Consider the following 22,555-nt stretch of genomic DNA (forward strand, 5'->3'; position numbering starts at 1 on the left):
CGGTGGTCAGGCTGACAGGGATTTGTGCAGGGTTCTTGGTAATCAAAAGGCTCAATAAATGATTTGGTTTTACTCCACCAGTTTCTGGATTATTTTAGTTGTGTTACAATTCGGATCATGCATCATAGGACTGCAACAATGAGCTTTAAGTAAGTATTCTTTGTGCACAGTAAAATAAAGGAACATTTAACAAGTTAGCATTTCATCATATACATCAGATAGTAGGCACAATAGATAACTCAAGCAGCTTGGGGTTTATGTAGAGCATTGTTATGAAGGATGTCATGTAGACCAGAATGTAAGAGGTGGTGTTAGTAACCCACCCCCAGGCCCTCCAACAGCCCTTCCCTGGGGCAAGGGGTGGTTGTGTGCACAGACCCAAAGCCACGAATGGTAGGAGGACAAATGAAGTTACTGTAGGCAGCAGTGTGAATATTAAAAACCTCTTCCTGTGAAAGAATACTTCAGACCCTGTAAAAACTGGTTCAGTTAAAAATAGATGTATTTACATTTAAGTCTGATCTAGCAAGTTCTCCCAGCAGGTGTAAGTTCAGATGTACAGTAACTGCAGGTTGTACTCAATCTGACTTGATTTGTGAATGGTTTTTAAGTTGCAGCTATTAGGCCTTAAAGCACCAGCGTATCACAGCGGTGGGATGAGGAGCTGTCTCCGTCCGCTTTGCTACCAGTACACTGCTGGGATAAATCCCAAACCTGTCTTTAGATCACACTCTGGGTCAGTAAGATGGTTTGTTCCAGCTCAAGATGTGTGGGTCGTTTAGGAGGGCAGGACTCACACGGTTCTTAACTCTACCCCTATCAGGAGTTCAGTGGGCGAGGGCAGGATTTAGCTGTAGGTGTCCGCAGCTGACTGCTGCTCTAGTGAACTGCTTGGTCAAATCCACCTTGTTCTGAGGTCCTATGAACATGCTTTGTGTTTGTGAAGCCACTCACGCTGCTTGGTCAGGGAATTACAACTACTCAATGCTAAATACCATCAGGTGAGCTCTTTGGTAAGCGCTGACGCCTATAGATTACACAGCCTCTGGTGCCGGGGCAGCGGGACGAGGGGCAGCGTCACTGCGGAGAAGGAAGCGGTCATTTCACCATGCCAGTCGAGATAGTTATTTGTTTTATTTGGTTATCGTTCAACAACAAAGTTCAACACGTTCCAGGTGGAGCTTTGAACTGTCCCTCTGGTTCCCTCCCTTGTCCATAATAAAAAGGTAATGCAGAAAAATCCTGTACTTTTAGACCTAAAACCTCATTTTATGCTAACAAGCTTCAATTGCAAGTTAATGTTACAATAGTTCTTCATGGGAGCGAGGAGGACTAAGCTGAGGCCCCTCCAGTGTCTGAAGATGGCTGTCCACAACCACCGGTAAAACAAAAAGCTAGTGTTGAAAAACACACAGTTTACAATAAAAAAGTAGAAACCAATTCAGTTCCCTTTTGATACGAATATAAAGATTCTTGTAAATATGTACAGTCCTTTGAGCTATTTCTATAGCAGGAAGCATGTCACGAACAAGACACAAGAGATAGATACACTTCCGGGACTCAACAAGCCCATTTCTGAGGTCTCGAAGATCTTCCATGAGATGCAAAGATTTAAAGACTGATCTCTGACCCTTCAAAAGATTCAGACCAGGAGACAAAAACTCTCAGCAAGGCTCCTGCCAAATCATCTCACCTAAAATAACCCAACAGACAAGAGAACGGGATACGATATTCAGGAAACTCGCCAAAGGACACGGACAAGGCATTGGACTTTTCTCATGGGTTTCTAGAACGGGTTAGCACAGGCTCGCGAGGGACTAGCAGAAGTATCAGTGGGGCACCAAGGGAAGATTGGATGCAGTTTTGCTCTTTCCAGTTGTAAAGAACGTGGTTGTTCACTTAGAATGTCGCTAGTGCAGACTGAATGGTCAAAACCTGCTTTGAAAATCATTTGCGCTCTGCTTCATGTTCACAGCAAAAGAGAATAGGAAGCAACACGCGGCTCGAGGTCCGACACGCAGAAGCAAAGGCGCTAAAGCTGCTCACTGTGAGTATCCTCTCGTGCCATGGCACGTGGGTCTTTCTTATTGTACGACAAGTTACAGGTCACGGGAGGAGCCAGCCCTGGGCCACTCCTCTCCGCAGGGAGCCTGTGACTGCCAGGTCTGCAGCAGCCTTTCCGCAGGGAGCCCGTGCAGTGCTGAGGGGAACAGCAGGGTGACTGTAACTCTTGTCATAGAATAAGGCTTGGTAACGCTCCGGTGCCAAATTTCCAGAGTAATTGGCTGTTATTTTGCAGCGTAATCTAAAGGTTTCAGTTAACTTACAAGTGAGGTACAATACACTACTCAGCAAAGCAACCTAAAAGGAGAGAGCAGCCAGTGATGGTGCAGCAGCATGCAGTGAACTGTCATGCAGAAGACCTGGATAAAGTCTTACAACCCAGTAGCAGATAGGTAATGCACTTTGTCTGAGGGCCGGGCACGGGGGTTCTCCCCTCCCCATCAGAGCTGCTCTAGAGCGATTGTAGTGAGAACAAAATAACTTTCAGAAGTGGCAGGTGAACAGACTGATTGGAAGGAATTTGTTCTGTAGGGAATATCCAATGACACGTTCTACTGAAGGACTCGCTCGCCTCCGCCTGTTTCCAGGCCGTCAGGAATTCCCAGCATGTCTCAGAACTATGATCAATTATCTGTAAGGGGCACTGACCACATTAAAGACCCGGGGTGGGACTCGAGTCCCGCTGAATTTCCTTGATGAACTACCAGGGACTAAAGTGAATACAAAAAGTTCATGAACTGCTTGAAAGAGTAACAGTAGTACAAAGTGCAAAAACAGGAGTGCAGGAAAGTGCAGAGAAATTAACTGAGCTGCGGACGTCTCCCGATGCGGCGCGAGCTTTGGCCCAGGGATGCTGTTTTAGTGCCTGGGCAGCAGACACATGGAGTGCATATACTCAGTGTATTTCCTTTCTTTTCCTGCAGGTCAGGATGAGGAACTTTGTCTGGCTGAGACTTACACTGAAGACTGGTCCCAGACCTGGCAGGGAAATAAAGTGACAGTGAATGAGTCTCACATACTCTTGTCGCACAGGCACCGGTGTCAGCAGCAGCGCATCACCTCACCACTGCTGCCACCGCGGCGTGAGGGCTCTGCGCCTGGTCCCATCTAGGTGCCATAGCTCAGTTCATTGCAAAGGCAAGTACTGTCAGCATCACCCTGGACACAGCAGGCTCCCACCTCCCTTGTTCGAGACATTGTTCCCCTTCAAACCCTCGATTTCTGTTGGTAAATGCCCCTTTGCTTTCAGATCTGGAGGACTTCAGCCTGGTCCAGAGTGCAGCTGCTTTTGCAGTTACAGGACTGGCACGGGGGCAGGGGTTCACAGGAGCAGTGCATGACACCGTATGTGCTGTTTTAAGGGAAGTTGAGGGGCAGGGGATGAGATCTGGATTTGCTCTTGTACTTCACAGTACCACCAGCCCTCCTGCAGCGCATGCGTTTTCCTGGGAACAGGAAAGCTCTCCAGGCTCCTGGCTCACCTTATTGACTTGAGCAAGAGGAGTTCTGGCACCACTCACAGGCACCCGTCCTCGGCTGCTCTCGTCGAACAGTCTCCCCGGGGACCTCTCTCTGCGGGTGCTCAGGAGCCGGCCTGGGGACTTCTCCCTCTCCAGTGGTCGCCCGGGTGACTTGTCCCTCCGCAGCTCCGTCCTTCCCTCGCGGTACCGATGGGGTGTGCTTGGCTCTCGAGGGTGGCTCAGACCTTCCGGTGGTCCTGGGCTTGACGCGACCCGCTTGGTTATGTGCTCGTTGTACGTGGGAGGACCCCTCTTGTTCGGGCTGCTGTCATTCAAAAATAATTGACGCGAACCGCTGAGCAACAAAAACCTCACGTTACATTTTCTTTTAGCAGAGCTGCAACTTTCCCCCCAAACACCCAGCAGTGTTCAGGTGAAACCGTCAGACTGCCCTCACCCAAGGTGAAAAGTGCACAGACTTCGGTAGCTGAGCATCTGTCCCACCGGTCGCACTGGGCAGGGGCCTCAGGGAACTGCTGGTGTGAGTCACGTCTGTGTGACGGGCCAGAGAGCTCCGTGCTCTCATACACTTCAGCAGCATCGTTTTTCCACATACACTAAAATTTGACTTGTTTTTCCCCATACAAAATTATCAGTGGCTCCAGGATGTTCAGGCCGGGTTCGGATGAACTACAGGCCTCAGTTTCGCAGTTTCCAGGGCACAGTGGCACCATCAGCCCCAGAAGTAATTATGCTGACCAGAACAAGATCACATCACCACTACCCAGGGCTGTCTCCCTAAGTAAGTTGTTTAAGAAGCTGTGGCTTTAGAGACTGTTAGAGTCAATCGATGTTTTGTGTCATATTGATAGCATCTAAGCTCACCAAGCTCTGAGGTCACAGCTATATCCCAACATAAACCAGCTGAACATCACGGAATGCTTGTGGGGGTTACCCACATGCTCCTACAGAGCTGATGGTTCTTTGCCTTCTGTATTTTAAGACATCAGTGACTCCCTGCTTGTTCTATGCCAGCATTACAGTGACTGCCCAATGCCAACCCCTCTCTCTAGGAATGGAACACGGGCATTCCACAGCATCCAGGGGAAACAGCCACCTGGAGCTGAGGCTGCTTGTGAGACGCACAGGGACACACTGACTGTCCTACCTGCGTGTAGCAGAAGATCCTCTGTGGTGCTGCTCATTGTTGGTTTCCTTCACTAGATTGCCCTTACAGCAAATCACCCTTAATTTGTCTTGGTAGGAGGAGGCCAAGTAGATGGCTCCAGATGAAATTGCAGGCCCGAGATACCGTGGATTCGGGATCTCCAAGTGGGCTCGTGCAGGAGTTCTGGGTGAAAGGGCAGGAAAAAGCATTAACAATGACAGCACGGTGCCTTTCCCTGGCACGTTGCGTTTTCTTGCAGCACGTGCTGGTCAAAGTAATGAAGAGAGAACAACTTACCCTAGAGAAGCTCGTGCCTGGATCTCAATCACTTCAAGGGAATTGAAGTGGGTCACAAAGAGATAGGGCTCCCTGTAGGCTGGAGGAGCATCACAAAGGCAGGGAAAACACAAAATCAATTTCTCTATTAAATAAAACCTTCTCAAAAGCATCAGTGAGCACAGCAGTGCTCCCAGCCCTGGGGAAACCCAAGGAGTAGATTTGCTGTAATAAGACCCAATGTGATGACTAAGCAGCGAGATGAAAGCTTAGAGAATTGTTGCTTTGAAACTATCCGTATCTCAAGAATTCTACCAACCAAACACTCATGAACAGGCATTAAAAGCACACTATTAACTGAATACCATCCCACTCGGTAGTGCAAAAGGGCTGAGGGAACCAGGCTGACATTCCATAGTCCTGACTGTTTCAGAAACTTCCAAGCACTGTTACAAACCCCATTAGCTGGTTCAGTCACTGTAAGACCGGGAACATTAAGGAAACATAACTTTGCTTTCGTTTTCCTCAACCTGTTTCTGCTTCAGTAGGTTTGTCAATTTGTATTTATAATGATCTTATATTGTGGGAAAATCTCCATCGTTTCTGGGAGAATCAGGAGAGGGAAGAGGAAGTGCTGAGTGAGGAATACCTGTCCCACAAAGATGCTTCCCAGGTTCAATGATTTCCATAAGCCAAGAGGATCTCCCTCAACACCTACCAAAAGCTAAGGGCAAGCGATTCCATTTCAGGTCATCTGTCCTACTGCGTCTTCCATAGGAATCCACAAAGACACCAAACTCTGCCAAGAAAAGCAATGCCACATTGTGAGCACACGCCTGAACTGTGTTTCTTTATTGCTGGAAGGGACAAAGGCAATAAACCTGGGCTTGCCACTATCCTAGAGAGCCAACAAAAGCAGCTGTACAAAAAAATAACAAACAGCCTCTTATTTCATCACCAGAAGGTGAAAAGGTCTCGTCTCTGTATGGAAAGCAGAGGAGAGAGGAAAAGCCTGAGAACCCCTTAACATTTTATCAGGATAATCAAACACCTGGCAGCACCTAACACTGAGTTTAATCCCTTCCATTCAGGCACAGAAGCCAGCACGTGGCAACTGATCCACAGACATAAAGAACCTTTAAGACAGGTGCAAGGTGACTGACGGCAGGTCTATTTTAGCATCAATGCCCGGTGTGTCTTCCTTACTGCTTAAACCACCAGCCCCAGCTCCTCCAGGGCTTTTGGAGTCACAGCACATATTCATTACCAGGCACGAGGAAGTCAACTCTGGCTTTCTTTTACAACAGTACCCCAGTACCTCCTGGCTGCTCATGTGCCAGAAAGCAGATGCAGTGCAACAACTACACAACCAGACAACACATACCATGGAAACACAGCAGATACTCCTCCCTCTGCCCCGTTGGGTTCACTTGGATGATACTGACTGGAAAACTGTTGGTAGAGGCAGCAAACACAGCCGAGGCCAAAGTGTGGTCATTTTTATCCAGAAACTCTGCAAAGAAAATGGAGAAAAACACCTTGATTGGTACCAATATTTTCTTCTTAAACTGGTTTAGAAGAGCCCCACCAAAAGAATCTGTGGAGCCAGCTGATGCGTTCCTCACAGCTGGACACAGGACACAGCTCCTACCCTCCAGAGTGTACTGCTTCATCTCGATTTCATAGAATTTGTTGGTTCCAATGATGATGCTGTAAGTGGTCAAATGGATGCAGCTGCAAGGCTCAGAGGTTTCGATCTCCTGGAAAAGCAGAAAGTATGGACAGGGATCAGCTCCCAGTAACAGTTTTGTAATTTTTCTGGAAGATTAGATATTGCCACGTTTGTCGTTATGAGAGGGGGAGATGACAACCAAGTCACCAACAAACAGTCTCAAAAGCACCTGGAAAGGTACTCTTGCTAGAAGAGTTTTGTTATGTTGGAAGTGAAACTTGCTTGAATACAGACTTGCCTATCAATCAGCTCAATTCCAGATGCTAACCCTAACAGGAACCTCTTGCTTTTGGAAGAATACCCTACTCAGTTTTCTGGAGCAGTGGGGAACGGCTCCCTGCTTGCAGCAGGTCACAGCCATGCCAATGACTGCATGGCTGAACAGTGTCTGGAGGGGACACAAGGCCAGGACTGAGCAGTTAGGGTTGAATGACAGACTTGACTTGTCACTAGGAAGTCTATCACCCAAAACTGCCCCGGCTCCAGAGTGGCTCTGCTGGAACGACTGCTTCCAGGCCTGGAAGTCAACAGGAATCAGGACAGCTGCTGGAAAGACAGGCAGAAGATCCTCGGACAACTGCAGCAAGACTGGCACCAGTCAAGTCCCAAAGTCTTTATAACCCCAGGAGCAAAACCCTTCTCAGTAGGCATGTTCCCTCCTCCCAGCAGAAAGAATCACTTCCTTAAAGCATCCCTGCTTTTAACACTGCAGAAACAAGCTTGATGGCTCTTTAAGCAAAAGGAAGACAAACATACACAATCTTCCTTCCTTCTTTGTGCAATGTAACACACAGAGATGCTGTCCACCAAGATCTGCAGTGTGACTGAACAGCTTTGAGAGCTCTGCAAGTTAGCCTGACACAACACACAGATTCCCTGATCTTCTGAGGACAAGATTCCTTGCATAATTCCTAGTTTATCTGGCAGTTTAGTTGGCAGAACGGAAAAGAATTTTCTGGGCTTGCTGCCATCTTGTTAGGATCTAAATTCAGTTGTCTGGTTTAGTAAGGATAAGGAAAAGCTTCCTTCTAAAACAGACCATTGCATGTTTTGCATGTAAGCCCTTGTCAAGGCACTCAGCATTGTGGGGTGAGTGGCAGCACAAGCAGAGGACAGTGCTTCCTGCTGGCTGCTGCTCCACTGTGAGCAAGAGTTGGTATCAGCTACAGTGCTTGCAGCTACCCCAGGTTTGCTGGTATCCACATTGTTTGTGCCAAGATCTCCATCAAATGTCTTTACTTCCAAGGAGGCCAGCATCTGAGTTACCGCCCCGGCTCTGCTTCCTCACAGCAGTGCCAGTGTAGCACTCAGTGGGGATGAATCCTCAGTCAAGCTGTAAATTGAACTGGTGCCTTCAAAGTAACCTGAAGAAGCTCACAGGGAGCTGTAGTTTGACCTGAACATTCCTTAATTTGCAAACTGGAGAGGACATGAGTTTCTGGGTACCAGCCCATTTTAAGGCGGGCAGTGTTTAAACTCTGTTCTGAGGAGAGATCCCTGTTATTTGGGGTGTTTTTCTGGATGCGTTTGAGCATATAAAATGTACTCATGAGAATTGATTGGACTTGTCCTTAAGAGGAATAGTGGCTCAGGTGCTCAGGGCATTACCTGCCTGCAGCTGGCTGCCTGAAAAGAGTTGCAGTAGTTCTGCTTTCCACAGAATGAACCGAGACATGTTCCAGCCCAGGGCAGTACTGGTGCTGAAGGCAGACGGGGTACTGTACAGGGGACCTGTGTACACAGCCACTTGAGATCCGTATCTCACTGCCTCTGCTGGCCAGAAGGTACCCATGTATCAGGGTAAGCATGGGAAACAGCTGCCTACCCTGTGATGGGATAGTACCAAATAAATACCCTTTGGTTTTCACTAGTACAGTAAACAAATTCAGATAGCCACTGCTGCCTTAGCTGGAAAGAAGGGAGAAATCAGTTGTTACGGACTTCTCCAAAGACAATAGAGGCGAGGGAACACAGCTGGGCAATGAAGAAGAAAGCCTTTTTTTTGGGTAACTAAGCGAGGGTATGACTACAGCCAAGTCAGTATTTCAACAAATCACAGTCCTGTTCTGCATCTCTTCAAATATGCCAACTCTTGTTAAAGGAAATTGCTGCCTACTCCAATTTTAGTCAGTGCACGTTGCAATTTGTTATCATTTTAGCTGGCAACCAAATGTTCTCATGCATGCGAAAAGGTTTAAGGCGTTTGCTCCAAAGCAAAGTCTTAGTGCAATACATGAATTATGTGAGCTCATTATTAAGGGAATTACCAAGCTTACCTTTCTGATACAGAACTTGCTCAAGCTCTCATTGTATCGCAGAACAACCACTTTACTGGGCATGGCTGCGCAGATACAAAGACTGTTCTCGACCTGTGGAGAAGATTAGAGGCAGAGTTCAGGTTGCTAATAGAGTAAATTCTAATGCTGAGCATGTGAGAGGACCTTTCACCACAAAGAACTTTGCAGAGATAAGCAGGTAGGTTTTTAATAGGGTACTTACTGTGAATTAGTGAAATAATGAAAAGCCTCTTCACATTCTCAAAAAAGAATGTGAATTTGAACGGCTTCTCTGGTTCAGTTAATAAAAAATTGGAAGGTTTTCCACAGAACAATGGTTCATTAAAAGGGATGAGAAATCCAAATAGGTTCAGTTTTAACCCTTGAAATTGTTACGTAAACATCACTTTGAAAGGAACGATGTTCAGTTTGTGATTAAAGTAGTCTGTAGAAGGGACTGTTAATGAGAATTTCTGTTGTGGCTAAATGGTCCATTAATGTAAATATTAATGAGTGCTCAAGTGACCCAACACTAAGTAAATTTGCAGCCTGGAAAGTGTTACAAGACGTTCCAGAACAAACAGTGGATAGAATTCACTAATTATAAACCTCAAAATTGAAGTCAACTGTGAGGCAGCTATGCTATGCTGTGTTGTATTTCTTAATATGTAGCAGTTCAGGGTCTAGCATTCATTTCTTCCTGACTGAATTTATTCATATTAGTAGGAGATCCTCTATACCACTACCAGCTCAGCCTCTCTTTAGCCCCTACACTCTTCTTAAAACAAGAATACAGACCTTGGATTTGTTGCCAGTGAAATAAAGCTGCTGATTTGATTAATACTGAACTCATGTGGTGTAAAGGGTGGTCTGGGGGCAGGAGAGAGCTGTATCCTACCTTGCCAGCAGCAAAAAGGTGACATCCTTTGACAGTCTCAAAGACATTTGGTGAGATATCAGGCTGGGCTGGGAGGTGTGACTGGGCTAGAGATTGCTTCACTTTCTTCACATCAACAAGACACAGAGCCCTTTCTTCTCCTGAAAACAAAATTGGCCACATTTCATCACGGGAAAACTCCCTATTCTCTGCAAAAGTCTGTTCCATTACCTAAGCAGCAGCTCATGGTTACAGGCTGTTACTGTGGTAACAGTCACAATGTACCATGCAGAATTCATTCCATGTTATTCCTATTAAAAGTGAAACAGGAAACTTACAAAAGCAGACAGTAAATCCACTGGGAGAACAACCAATCTCTCTGTGGATTACCAGTGTTGCTGAGGTTAAGACGATGACAGTAGCAGTAGCCTCATTAGGACACTATTCACAATTACCCAGGAAGTTCTACTTTACCCTTCAGAACCTGAAGTAAAAGGTGGTTTGGCTTCTTTGTGCCACCAGAACTGGCAAGGGATTTCCAAGTGCCCTAATAAACTGCATTATAGACCAAGCCAAATCCCTCTCCAAAGTCTAGCAACAGAGTAACGCTGACATCTAACTTTGTGAGAGATTCATTTTGCCAGTTGCTTTTTTCCTCTGGAACAAATAAAGCATGGACAGCTTAAATCTTGACAAGGGGAAAAACACAGAAGCAGCAGAACAAAAGAAAGAATTTGTTTTTCATTCCCTACAAATGTCATTTAGACACTTGGTAATTTGGGCTTTCAGCTGAAGATACGCCCTAACGTTCAGTATGCCTACATCAGTGTGGGAAGGATTATCTCTGGAAAACCACAGATGGAGAGATTAAAGCTGGTGTTCTTTTCATAAGGGAATCTTAAACCATGAAAGAAGTCCCAGTTTCATTACATGAATTAGTGTTTAGAGCAAGTTAACAGTTGTTGGCCTTAGGCCATGGTTACCACATCGTGGTCCTCAAATGATTAACTACACTAAAAGAGAGGCTCTGTAGTGATTAGGAAGATGCACTCACTGATCAACTCGACACTTCTTAAACTGAACTCAAAATGATGACAGAAAATGTCTTCTCTGGTCCTTCCCTCCCTCTGCTTTAGAAACTGAGAATTCACTTTCTCTTGAAGGTTTAACTGAGCCTTCATTCACATCTTCATTTACTTCAAGAAAGCCCCAAACAATGCTGTGTTAACCACAGGAGGTGATCGCTGACAATACACTGATAAAAACAGGAATGAAGCCTGTACTGCATCTAAAGGAAAGCCGGGCCCTTTGGCACGGCAGCACAAAGCCATTGCCATCTGTTAACGGCAGGACAGATGGTAACGTAAAGCCCCCTACCTGCTATCATGAGTAGCTTCTCCAGATCCTTGATGAGATGAATTTGGAAGACAGCACCCATCCCTGGGATGTGTGTTAAGGAATTCTTCAGTACATTTAGGGCATAGAGACCTTCTTCTGCCCCCACCAGTACTACCTACAGTGACAACAGGGAAAAAAACCAGCACTACATGAGGATAACAAGGAACACTCCAGGAGCAAGCCTGGACAATCCTGTTTACCAGTGAAGAGAAAAAACAAAGTGACAAACAGGTTTGTAATTGCACGTGTTGCTGTTAAGCTGCCATTTCCATGACTGAAACAGCCAATACTCAGAAAGGCCCCGCTGAACATTAGCATTACCTGGTCACTGAAGGGCATTGTGCAATTTATATCCAAACGGTCTTCACCCTCCAGCTTCAGCAGGGAGTTTCCGAGCAATTTCTGCAAATGACAAAAGAGATGTATTTTTTTTGGAGTTAATCTTAATGTCTTTATTAGCATTTTAACACTGTAAGGTCATCATTTCAGACAGGCAAAATGCTTGGCACAGATGTCTTTTTCTCAAAACACTAAATGTTGCAGGGAAGCCTCCTACAAAAGCATTAGTAAAGTTTTATCTGCCTGAAGCATGGTTAGGAAACCCATCAGAATGAACTTAACCTCACACAGAACTGATTGCTGTTCCTATCCTTTCCATTTCCCCCAGTCTCCTGCACTGGAGCAGTAAAATTTTTCCTAGGGGAAGAATTAACAAAGAAGTCCAAATGCTGAAGGGAGCATGTGTTCTTCTCAGAGACAAAAGGAATGCTAGCATGAGAAAAGAGACGATTTCCTGCTAGTCAGATACTCCCTTCCCTAGGGCTAACATGCTCATATGCAATGCCATAGAACCAAATCTCCTTTTATCAGAAAACAGAGAGTAATCAGTGCAACAACGCTGAAAAATGGTATTTGAAACCAAAATAAATCCACTTAACCGCTTCTTCTTACCAGGAATAAAACTTAAACACACACACACACACACACACACCCCTCCTCCCCCTCAAGAAGCAAAACCCCTGACTGTAAGAATGGGAGAGGGAGCATTTTGCTTCCTTTTGTTTAATGTTTGCTCAGTCCATGTGGTACATTATGGGACTGGATTTAAACCATGTCCTGACTGCTCGCTCTTCTTTTTCTGTTTGCTGGAATTTGAGAGATCTAATTTTGGGATCTTCTTACTACACTTCCAAGTCTGAAGTAGGGTAGTGCAGTATAAAGCATCAGTCGTACAATGAATTAGTTCCTGGTACTCGTTGCCCCTTGTCAGGCAGAGGTAACAACTTACCTGCAGTTAAACCTCAGAATGTCAAATACTGACAAAACACTTTTCAAACCTCTGCTCCCTCCCAGAATATTTTATGATTAAATGAAACTTTTATACTCACAGCATCAGCCTCAGCTTTTTCTCTGGAAACTCTCCCACCTGCCACTATTGATTCCAGTGCTGTGACCCAGCGCTGTTTGTCAGGGAAGCTGGGTGCTAACAGGTAGAGTGTTCTACCAGGCCAGCAAGTGGTGTGTGGATGAGACTCCAATTTTAGGATATATGGCACATCTGAGATGTTATATAGATAGAATAAGACTTAGATTAGTTTTTGGAATATTGTCAGTGGACTTAAAATCAACACCTTTCAGCCTCATCGGAGAGAAGTTGTATTTATCATCACGTGTTACCATGGCAATTTATACATAGGTTTCTCCTTTACAGGTCCTGCACAGGCTAGCTACTTAAAGCTAAATATCAGCTGGATGTTTGTAATCCATACATACAGTGCTGTCTTTACTAAATAAAAATAACTTCTCACCTTTTATTCAAAAGAGAAAGACATTTCAGCAGGAAAAACACCCACAAAACCAGCCACTTGACTAAAGTTTTCCCTGTACTGTTCAAGAAAAATCTGGTTATGGAAACCTTTGTTTTTAACAGTCTGTATGCTTTAATGTTAAAGTCAAGACATACATAAACTTATCATTGGTTCTATTCAGTACATACAAATGAAAACATCAACATTTTGTCATAACAACAGACTGTACACACCCCACAGTATTTCTAATTCATGACTTTCTGGTACGAGCACAATGGTGGTATGAATTATGACAATTCACACTTGAGAGAGAGCATTGAGAGAAGGAATTTAAATCAACGAGTGCTTTTGAGTATGTTACAAAACTCTTCAAATTTACTTCCATTTGGCTTGATGATTATATTATTCACAGTTCAACTACCATGACAGAAGCAACAGCCCATGTGTAACTAAATCTAGACGACTGAGCTATTCACCTAATTCAAGTAGAGGTAACCTCAAAATGGCACAGTTACAGAATGAAAGTTAAAGGGAGAAAATTCTATTCAGTCAAACAGAATGCCAACTGATGCAAGCCAGATGAAATCCATTTGACCTCATCTACGTCAGATTCTCACCTGTCTTTGCAGTATTGGTAAGTTCAGTAGCTCCTACAGCTCCGTGCACAGTTACGTCGCCATCAGGAAGGCAGAGCTCAAATTCCTCCAGAGGCCTCTGTCCAGCTGCAGAGAGAATGGGGAGACAGATGAAGAAAGAACGAACAAGTAAGCAGCAAGAAAACAAGTGTGATAGCAAACTGAAGTGGTTACACACTGGATGTGTACACAAAACACACTGCATGTTCACAGCTGGATTATGATGACACACCAGCTGATAAACCTGTTAAGGATCTAGAAAAACAACACTGCCTTATTACAGAAAATTTAGCTAAATTAATACAGCCACAGCAAACAGGAACAACCTTTAAGCCTCTCAGCTCACCAAACAGTAGCTGAAGATTAAAACACAAGTTCTTCCTAGAAATGCCAAGTTACCTTCTCTTGCTTCTGCATCATAAATGAGCACTTTTGTTCCTTCCAGGACAATATACTTCCTGTCCCAGCCCTGTTGCCCACGTTTATTATTCCTACAGAAAATAAGCACAAAGTTACATTGGATTTTCTGCCCAGATAAAACAAGCATGCAACACCTAGAGACAAATTTCAGTGGTAGTAATTGTAACGGGCAGGTACTGATTATCCCATTGTGACAGCCAGGATAATACAAGGAACAGTTCCAAATATTTCAGCACCTGATACGGCACCAAGAGTCATGTTTATACCTTGGCACCTTCATCCATCCTTCAAGCCGTAGACTGCTGCTTGGCTCCTTCAGCTGCAGACCAGGAGAATTCATTTTATCCCGGCAGAATGCTTCAGAGAAGTGCGTGGCATATTCTGCTGGCAGTCCACAAGTAGCTGGCAAGCAAGCTGAGCATTTTGGGTGACACATCACCTGGCATTCTGACAAAAGGACAGAGAAAAACTTCTGTTATATGACAAAAAAATCATGACAGAGCTGCCTCATGTTCTAACGCAAACCCCAGCTTTCCAAAGAATTTCCTGCCACTCTAAACCATCAGATGTTTTCTGATGTAGAATGTTTGCACCAACCAGTTTCAAAGTCTTCATACTTGGTTCTTTCTTCAGCTTTCACTGAAAATCTGTTCTAGATGGCTGGTGCTTTTCCATTCTCCCATCCAGTGACACTCTGCTTGGGCACACACTCTGCTCTTACCTAGACATTTAGATGCTTGTCTTCCAAAGTGCACTGTATCCAGACACACCGCGCATTTCGTCGCTCTCATGTTTAGCCCCACGTTGAAGCGATGTGGGATATTGTGATGCATCCGCTCCTTCAGGCGCCGGCTGTACTCTGGAAGGGACAGGATTTATTATCAGGATGAGCACTGCGATAGGGATGAAAATCAAGAGTCAACTTCGGCATTTTAAGGCCAAGGTAATAAAAAGGGACTACATATCTCTATCAAAACTCTGCAGAACACAGACACTCCTTCCCTTTGCAATCTGGAAATCTTAAGCAACGTTACCACCTCAGTAATGACCTGATACAGATGCACAGAATGTGCTGCCTGAGCACAGACTGTAGAACTGAAGTGGCTAATGTTTGGTGTAGCAAGATTATGTCAATCAAACTACCTAAATTTCAAGTCTGCACTCAGCTCCAGTTCTCACAACGTGCTAAACTAATCTCTCAATTTTGCTTATAGCTAAAAACTCTTCAACACCTATAATGTTGCAATCAACACACAGCAGGCTTTCTTCATACAGCCAACCATCAGTGCCAGCAGACCTTAAAGCATTCCTACAATCCCTGTTAGTGCATCTCTGCCAAGCAAAGTTTATCCTCCAAGGCATGGTCTTTTACTGGTGAACATGATTCTCTTCCCTGCCCATGACCTGCCCCTGAGGACGTCTTCCCATGCCAATGTTACTCATCCTCACAGTGCCCTGTGCCTCAGCTGGCTGCACTCGCTGCTCCAGTCTGTGGGTTCTGGATTTTTCCAGCTAAAGGCTGGAGGTTTTAGTTCTGAGTCTCGGGGAATATTGGTTATCTAAGAACAGCTGAGCAGAGCCCTCAGTCCTTTAACTTTTTGTGATGAACCTTCTCCCCTTTATCTCAAGAACACCAAAGCATATCCCTTTTTCTAGTTAACAGAATATTAATATTGTCTTTGACCTGATATCTTCCTTTTATGCCTAACCAAAGTCTTTTCCCTTTACCAAAAGGTCTTGATAGAAACATTCTGCTAAGCAGAACAAATCAACAGTTTAGATAAGTAAAAATGCTAACTGCTAAGGAAACAGCTAGGAATTCTTTTGATCAACGCAGAAAGCAGTACAGAAAACATCCTCCTCTGAAGAAACACATGCTCTTTGAATAATTGCTGCTAATAATTACTGCTGAAGAAATAACTCATATAGTCCAAATAGAGAATTTTAAACAAAATAAAGCAAAATGTATCATCTAATATTCCTAGCATGAAAAAAATCTGGTTCTGAAATTTAAAAATATAAAGAAGAATAACAAAAGAGATGGCACTGAAATAGGAGACAGGAAAACAACAGAAAAGTTCCCCCAAAACCTACCCTCTGGTGTGGAAGACTCCTTCCTGCGACTGGAGGGTGGAGCTAGCAAACTGATGGGAGTAGGCTGATGCTCTGGTGAGCGGACTATGGCAGACATGATGATCTGCTGCCTGGCTGTGGCTGGAGTAGATGGATGAGGGTGGTCTGATATCTTCCGATGAGCAGCTATAGATGAGATAAATGCCACTCGTTAACACAAGCGGTATGAAACCCTCATTCATAGCAGTGGTTCTGTGTAACCATTCAGTGGTTACAGCCCGCAGATAAAAGCGTAGCTTTATTGCACCTTCACAGCAGTAGGCAAGAATTAAACAACTTATGTTACTGCTAGAGTGATACGCAATTAAAGGCACATTTTCAGACCAAAAATGTGCGTCTCCTTCCAGATCCACCTTTTCTGTTAACCCCTACCTTCTTCACGAGCAGATCTGAGTTCAATGCGTGTTTTCTGTAGAGCCTCTTCCAGCTCAGCAGAACGAGCCTTCTCCTTCTCCAGTGCCACTTTCAGCTCATTGTATTGCAGGGGAACCTGTGTGGGTAAAGAAGGGTCCTCTTTCCGCCGACTAAACAGGCCCTAGCAACAGAAACACACAGACAACTCCTAACTCCTAGTAAGAGATGGCTTAAACTAGGCAAAGTGCAACTAGCTAGTGGCAGTCCGGCCAGAGGGCCTAATGGCAATTGTTATGCGTAAGGATGGATTTTTAGTTCATACTGGCACTGGAAAGAAAACGTTGAGATATGGATTAGTTTAAAGAGGGACTTACATTACCTGTTAGTACTCACACCTTGAGTTTCCGAAAGCATCTAAACAGAGGATCTCAAAATACGTAGTTAAAATTAAATTACTTAAACCAAAATGACAGAACGGCTCATGACAAAGATGCGACACAAGCCACATCACCTGACTAATCAATCCTATGCTCTAACTACAAGACAACCACTCTACAAACACGATGTGTTCATACACATACATACTTACCATTAAAAACAAAGCATGGTTAAAATTCTGTATTCCTACAGCCTCACTGAGCTGTAGCTACTGGGTTGTAACCTAAGTATTGTAGGAATAACAAAATACTGGAAAAGCCACAAAGAACACATTGTGCCTAGTAAAGCTTGTATTCAGTGACTCGAAATGCTCTTAGATGAGGGCACATTTGTGTTACACAAAGAAAGAACACTATATTATGAATATACATAACTAATCACAAAACCATCTTTTTGCACTGTGCCTCTTCAATCTCTTTCACCCACCTTTTTCTTTTTTGCTGGTTGGTCCATCTTTGCTTGCAGGAAATCAATGAGTTTGGTTTGCTGGGAAATAGTGCCCTCCATTTTCACTTTTTCATGGGAATAGAGAACCTGGGAACCACACACACGTTAGACATTCTATCTTAATAGAATAAACAAACAGATAACTCAAGAACAGGAGAGCTAAAAACAGTGTAAGGAAAAGGTCACACAGAAACAAGTGGGTCACATCCTACAAAAACCCTGAAACAGCGAGAGGGGTTTTAGGATGTGGAGCACAGAGTCCGGCGCCGGTTTCCTCATCCTCACCTGAATGTTTTCCAGCTGGTATTCCAGGTCACTTCTTTCAGTCTTCAGAAGATCTGCTCGATCTAGAGCCTCTTGCAGGCCTTGAGTTAAGCGGAAGATGTGATTCTTTTGCAGATCCATTTGCTGCTGCAGCTTTGCCTGCTGTTAACAGGAATAGAAAGGCCAGTGTTTTGCTTTTGTTGTTTGCTTGGTTTTAAATAAAAGCTATTGAATGTTATCACTCTTTGTAAAATAAGCATCATCTCAGATGTCTGTAAACAGACAATTCTTTAAAAGTTGGAAAGTGACAATATTCTAGAAGTTTCCCTTCCTTTCAGAAGGCATTATGACTAAACAAGCATTTCTATGTATTTTATCTTAATCTGTAGCAGCACCACTTCTTTCAACTGCACGTTCATTTGCTTTATTTGCTTGTTCAAGCATTTAAAATCTTGCAATTGCTAATAAGACTGCAGATACATGAAGAATTTCTTGATGCTGTTTTCTCAAGCTCTGTACAATCACCAGAAGCCATCACAAGACTTTGTAAATAAAATAATCTTTCCTATAAGACAGGATAAACTCCTTCCTCTACAGTCATAAGAGATAAGGAAAATAATGTCCAATTGTCTCCAATTAACAACAGAAAAAGTCACATAGAATTATAGAATGGTTTGGGTTGGAAGGGACCTTGAAGATCATCCAGTTTCAAACCCCTGCCATGGGCAGGGACCCCTTCCACTAGAGTAGGGTGCTCCAAGCCCCTGTGTCCAACCTGGCCTTGCACACTGACAGGAATGGGGCAGCCACAGCTTCTCTGGGCACCCTGTGTCAGTGCCTCAGCACCCTCACAGGGAAGAACTGCTGCCTTATATCTAATTTAAAACATGACAAACTACACCTAATTCTTTCAGGTTTTATACTTTCTTGATAAGAAAGTCCCCGAGTATGAAAGCCATTGACACTCGTGTTACAGAGCAAGAGTCAGAATGATTTCACTGCGATGCATAATGGGGTTCTAAACTCTGGGATGACTTGTCAGTACCACAAGTACACCAAAAGGCTCTAATTGCCCTAATTACCTGTAAGCACCCTTCCCCTGAAATCCTCCTCTGCAACCTCTTCCCCCACTACCCAGGTCTGGCTGCCTGCATTCAGTATCTCACTGATACGGTGCAGGTGTGTAACCTTGGACCAGACTTCTGTGAGCTAAGCGATATTATGAGTAAGGAGCTCTGAGAAGCCTTGCTGGTGGCCTTCACCCATGCTCCCTCAGCACATTGGCTCCAAGCTGGTTTTAAGCTATGGTACTCACATCAGGTCTGGTCAGAGCTATGTTGTAGGAATGGTGTACCTGGGCATGGACATTGCTTTGCAGACCTCACCTATGATGCACCTCATCACTACAGGCTTCTGCAATCATCCCTGGGCTGCTGGCTGAGTCCGATTATCTTCACCAAACCTGCTCTGCTCTTGTTCAGATACTTGAGACTGTGCCCACTGGCTGCAAGGTCACTGCCTTTGCCTCGCTGTCTCCCTTTGCTCCCAGGATTCCTTCCCTTGAGGAGCAGTTCACTTTTACTGCTCCATGGCATGGCCACACACTTTGCAAAGTTTTAAGTAAAAACAACCCCCCAATTTATTAATCTCTCCAGTTACAGAGAAAAAGGGAGGATGTGCAACACTGCTATTCTCACAACTCCCCCCCTGCTGAGATGTGGAACCTTCTGAAGTTACAACATGAATTTCCAAGGTTACCTCCTCCAGAAGTCTCTGCTTGAGCTCCCTTTCTGTCTCAAGCTTCTGTTGTAAACTGCGTGCATTCATCTCCAACATAGCATGCTTCTTCTCCAGGTCATTGAGCTAGGCAGTGGGATAGATGGTCAGAATAATATTGAACACTAATAAACAGCGTTCCACAATCTTAAAATCCAACTTCACCAAGAACACATCCAGAAAAATGATACAATTATCCTGTATTTGGTCTAAGGGGGAAACCCAACCAACCAGCATTTTGGTATGCCCTTGCTCAAGCTATTAAAGGACTTCACTGCACACTCTGGGCATCACAGGATGCTTTCTTGCTTTAGTCATTTTCTATAGGAAATCTGAGGTCTTTGGCTTGAAGACAGAATTCTATTCTATGACCTCCCATCTTTTTAATTTGTTATGACATCTTGAAAAACTGCCCAAGGCCACTTTTCTACAAGTAGTATCTCTAGAAAAGTATCTCACCTGATTAGTGATGTCTAGGGCTGAAAGTTACTTACCTTATCAGAAAGGCTCTCAGCTTTGAGTTTTTGTTCTTTCAGCGCTTGCTGGAGGGCTAGAATCTCTGCCTTGTGTTCTTTGACTGCTAGTTCTACCACCTGGCGAGATTCAGTAATACGCTGATCTGCTCTCACTCTGTATTAAAATGGAAAATAATGTTACCTAACTCCTTTCTGGGCCTGACCTCTTCCTAGTGCAGTGGCAGCAATACCTCTTTCAGGGGGCTGCTTCAAATTCAAGATGTTACTTTAGAAAGCCAGGCTGTTTGCTACAACACTTTTACATTATATAACCCCATTCCAGCCCTGCTAGAACTACAGCCTGAAAATGTCAAGACCCACAGGAACAGTTAGGAGCAAACACTATTTTTCCATATAATAAAGTCGAAGATAATAAACCAGGACATTTTATAAAATACAATGATAAATACCACTCCCCACGAATCGCTCACTTGCAAAGCAACCAAAGGAACAATATCACTGGTGAATGACTATTAACTAATAAACCATTTTTAGAACTACCTCAAGATTTTATATTTAGTTCCAACTCCCATATCTTTTTCTAAATATAATTTTTGTACTAGCTTCTATCGAGCATTTTCATAAAAGTTAATAAAAGGGGAGGAGGGGAGAGAGACCTGCTCTGTTTCTCAGTATCCAGCATCCTCTGCAACTCTCTAACTCGACATTCAAACTGGGACTTCTCATCCCCTAGAACATTTCTCCATGCTTCCCACTGACGCTCTTTCTCCAAGAGTTCATCATTCAGGGCCTCCAGGTCCATTACTTGCTCTTCCAGCATTGTACATGTTGTCTTCAAGGCCTCCATAGTCTAAAAATAAATCCTCCTATCAATTCTCACATCCCACATCAAGCGTGCACTTTAAGCTTCAGCCTTACCATTTAAATTACAGTACATGCAAATTGGCAGCAAACATAAGCTGGTAAATCACAACCCATTTATTTCAAGGCTTCCATACATTCACTTGTGAGTGTGTTAATGTCAGTTCTATCTCATTAGGTAAACTTTGACATTTCCAGGGTCACAAAATTAAAAGGAATAATTCTAAATGAAAACACCTTCAGAGTGCAAAATTTCTAATTAAAAGTGCATAAAAATACAATAAGGAATACCAAAACTTCCCAGTCACTCAACTGCTCTGGGAAGGAAGGCTTAAATGCCATTGCCCCTGGAAGAATATTCATTCCTGCTAGGTTTCCAAATTGAGAAGAGTTTCTTTGCATTTCCGATCATTAGCTAGCTATAACAACGAGATTGTGATCCAGACTTGTAAAGCCTTACTTGTTTTTGACTGGTAAGCTGCATCTCTCTCTCAGTGATCTCTCGACGGAGATGGTCCACTTCACTTCGCAACTGGACAACCTCATCATTGGCCCCTGAGGCCTCATCAAGTTGTTTGGACAGGAAGAAATTCTGATTGTTCAGTTCTGCGTTGTCTTCACTGAGCTGGTTCAGCTGCTCCTCCAGATCTGTGATCACCTAGAACGAACAAGAAACCCAATTACATGTCAGCGAGTAGAGTTTAGTGGAAAAGTGTTCTTCTCTCACACAACCACTTACTGCCAAGCAAGGAGACAACCTGGCTATGAAATTATCCCTAATCTAAACAAAAGCAATATTGTCAAGGTAGGGTTTATGCACAGGAGTGTACTTTGATTAGGAATAGACTCTTCTTTCTTACAGAAAAGAGCCTGGGCTTTTTCTGGCTTACAGAAAAGGGCTTGGGCTAAATCTGGTTTAGAGTATAAACATGCTGCACTGCGATTTATTATTTGAGAGAGAACTGTCACGTCTAAAGCACTGGCCTGGGAGTCAGGAGTTCTGGCTGTAGTCTCAGATGTGCCTTCACCAAAACACTTCACCTTGTTTTGCCTCCATTTCCCATCAAGTGCAATGGGGTTAATACCTCTCAGAGAGGCTTCTGCAGAGTGACGTTTAAGAAAACTGAGCAAGCGGCACAAAGGAGGCACTGCAATCTGAGGAACCTCCCTAGCAAGTGCTTGTATTCCTATATGGAATACTGTATGTAACCAGGAAAAGCAGACAAATCTTAAGAAATATCTTCTATCACGGTAACAGCATTATGGATGGCACCAGGGGATATATGAAGAATGAAAAAAGTATGGCAACACAGCAGACTAACAGAAAATCAGGGAAACGCAAAAACTCAACAAGGACAACAGCCTTGCCTTTCAGGAAGTGCAAGTTCAGTCAGAATAGCATTACACTAGATGTTCTAAACCACATTCCCCTTCAATTAAATGAAAAATATGAACAATTGGCCATTTTCACAGTCCCATTTAATGTGTATGAATGAAAGGCCATGAATACAGGATGGATGAACAACTGGACTTCCTCCTAACTCAAAACCAACATCATCACAACAGAAGAGAAAGAAACCTCAGTATAATCTCGAAATCAGCTTAATGAAAAGAATTTCTGAAACTGGTAACTCTTTACAATTCATATTCAATTCTAACAAGTTCTAGAGGCATTTTTTGCCTAGATGTCAA

The 22,555-nt window shown here is 43.9% G+C and overlaps 1 protein-coding gene across 9 annotated transcripts in view; it reads right to left on the bottom strand.

The window, feature by feature from the left end:
• Nucleotides 1–1,115: 1,115 nt before the first annotated feature.
• The window catches only part of CIT (citron rho-interacting serine/threonine kinase), a 138,876-nt gene continuing 117,436 nt past the window's right edge, over nucleotides 1,116–22,555 (bottom strand). For 3 of the 9 annotated variants that reach the window (XM_065693137.1, XM_065693138.1, XM_065693145.1), the window contains 24 exons: nucleotides 21,324–21,521; nucleotides 20,659–20,852; nucleotides 20,021–20,156; nucleotides 19,509–19,613; nucleotides 17,772–17,912; nucleotides 17,466–17,573; nucleotides 16,620–16,782; nucleotides 16,209–16,373; nucleotides 14,836–14,973; nucleotides 14,381–14,561; nucleotides 14,094–14,185; nucleotides 13,677–13,781; nucleotides 12,640–12,809; nucleotides 11,573–11,653; nucleotides 11,231–11,366; nucleotides 9,875–10,014; nucleotides 8,977–9,069; nucleotides 6,620–6,728; nucleotides 6,353–6,481; nucleotides 5,687–5,767; nucleotides 4,990–5,068; nucleotides 4,693–4,875; nucleotides 3,546–3,879; nucleotides 1,116–3,042 (listed from right to left, as the gene is read on the bottom strand). In XM_065693137.1, coding sequence (XP_065549209.1) covers nucleotides 3,019–3,042; nucleotides 3,546–3,879; nucleotides 4,693–4,875; nucleotides 4,990–5,068; nucleotides 5,687–5,767; nucleotides 6,353–6,481; nucleotides 6,620–6,728; nucleotides 8,977–9,069; nucleotides 9,875–10,014; nucleotides 11,231–11,366; nucleotides 11,573–11,653; nucleotides 12,640–12,809; nucleotides 13,677–13,781; nucleotides 14,094–14,185; nucleotides 14,381–14,561; nucleotides 14,836–14,973; nucleotides 16,209–16,373; nucleotides 16,620–16,782; nucleotides 17,466–17,573; nucleotides 17,772–17,912; nucleotides 19,509–19,613; nucleotides 20,021–20,156; nucleotides 20,659–20,852; nucleotides 21,324–21,521 — 3,285 coding nt within the window. In that variant the 3' untranslated portion in view covers nucleotides 1,116–3,018. The remainder of the gene's footprint in view (nucleotides 3,043–3,545; nucleotides 3,880–4,692; nucleotides 4,876–4,989; nucleotides 5,069–5,686; nucleotides 5,768–6,352; nucleotides 6,482–6,619; nucleotides 6,729–8,976; nucleotides 9,070–9,874; nucleotides 10,015–11,230; nucleotides 11,367–11,572; nucleotides 11,654–12,639; nucleotides 12,810–13,676; nucleotides 13,782–14,093; nucleotides 14,186–14,380; nucleotides 14,562–14,835; nucleotides 14,974–16,208; nucleotides 16,374–16,619; nucleotides 16,783–17,465; nucleotides 17,574–17,771; nucleotides 17,913–19,508; nucleotides 19,614–20,020; nucleotides 20,157–20,658; nucleotides 20,853–21,323; nucleotides 21,522–22,555) is intronic. The other 6 variants (XM_065693142.1, XM_065693140.1, XM_065693141.1 and 3 more) reach the window with 4 other exon arrangements.

The sequence above is a fragment of the Lathamus discolor genome, chromosome 12 (genome assembly GCF_037157495.1).
Source record: "Lathamus discolor isolate bLatDis1 chromosome 12, bLatDis1.hap1, whole genome shotgun sequence".
Lineage (NCBI taxonomy): Eukaryota > Metazoa > Chordata > Aves > Psittaciformes > Psittacidae > Lathamus > Lathamus discolor.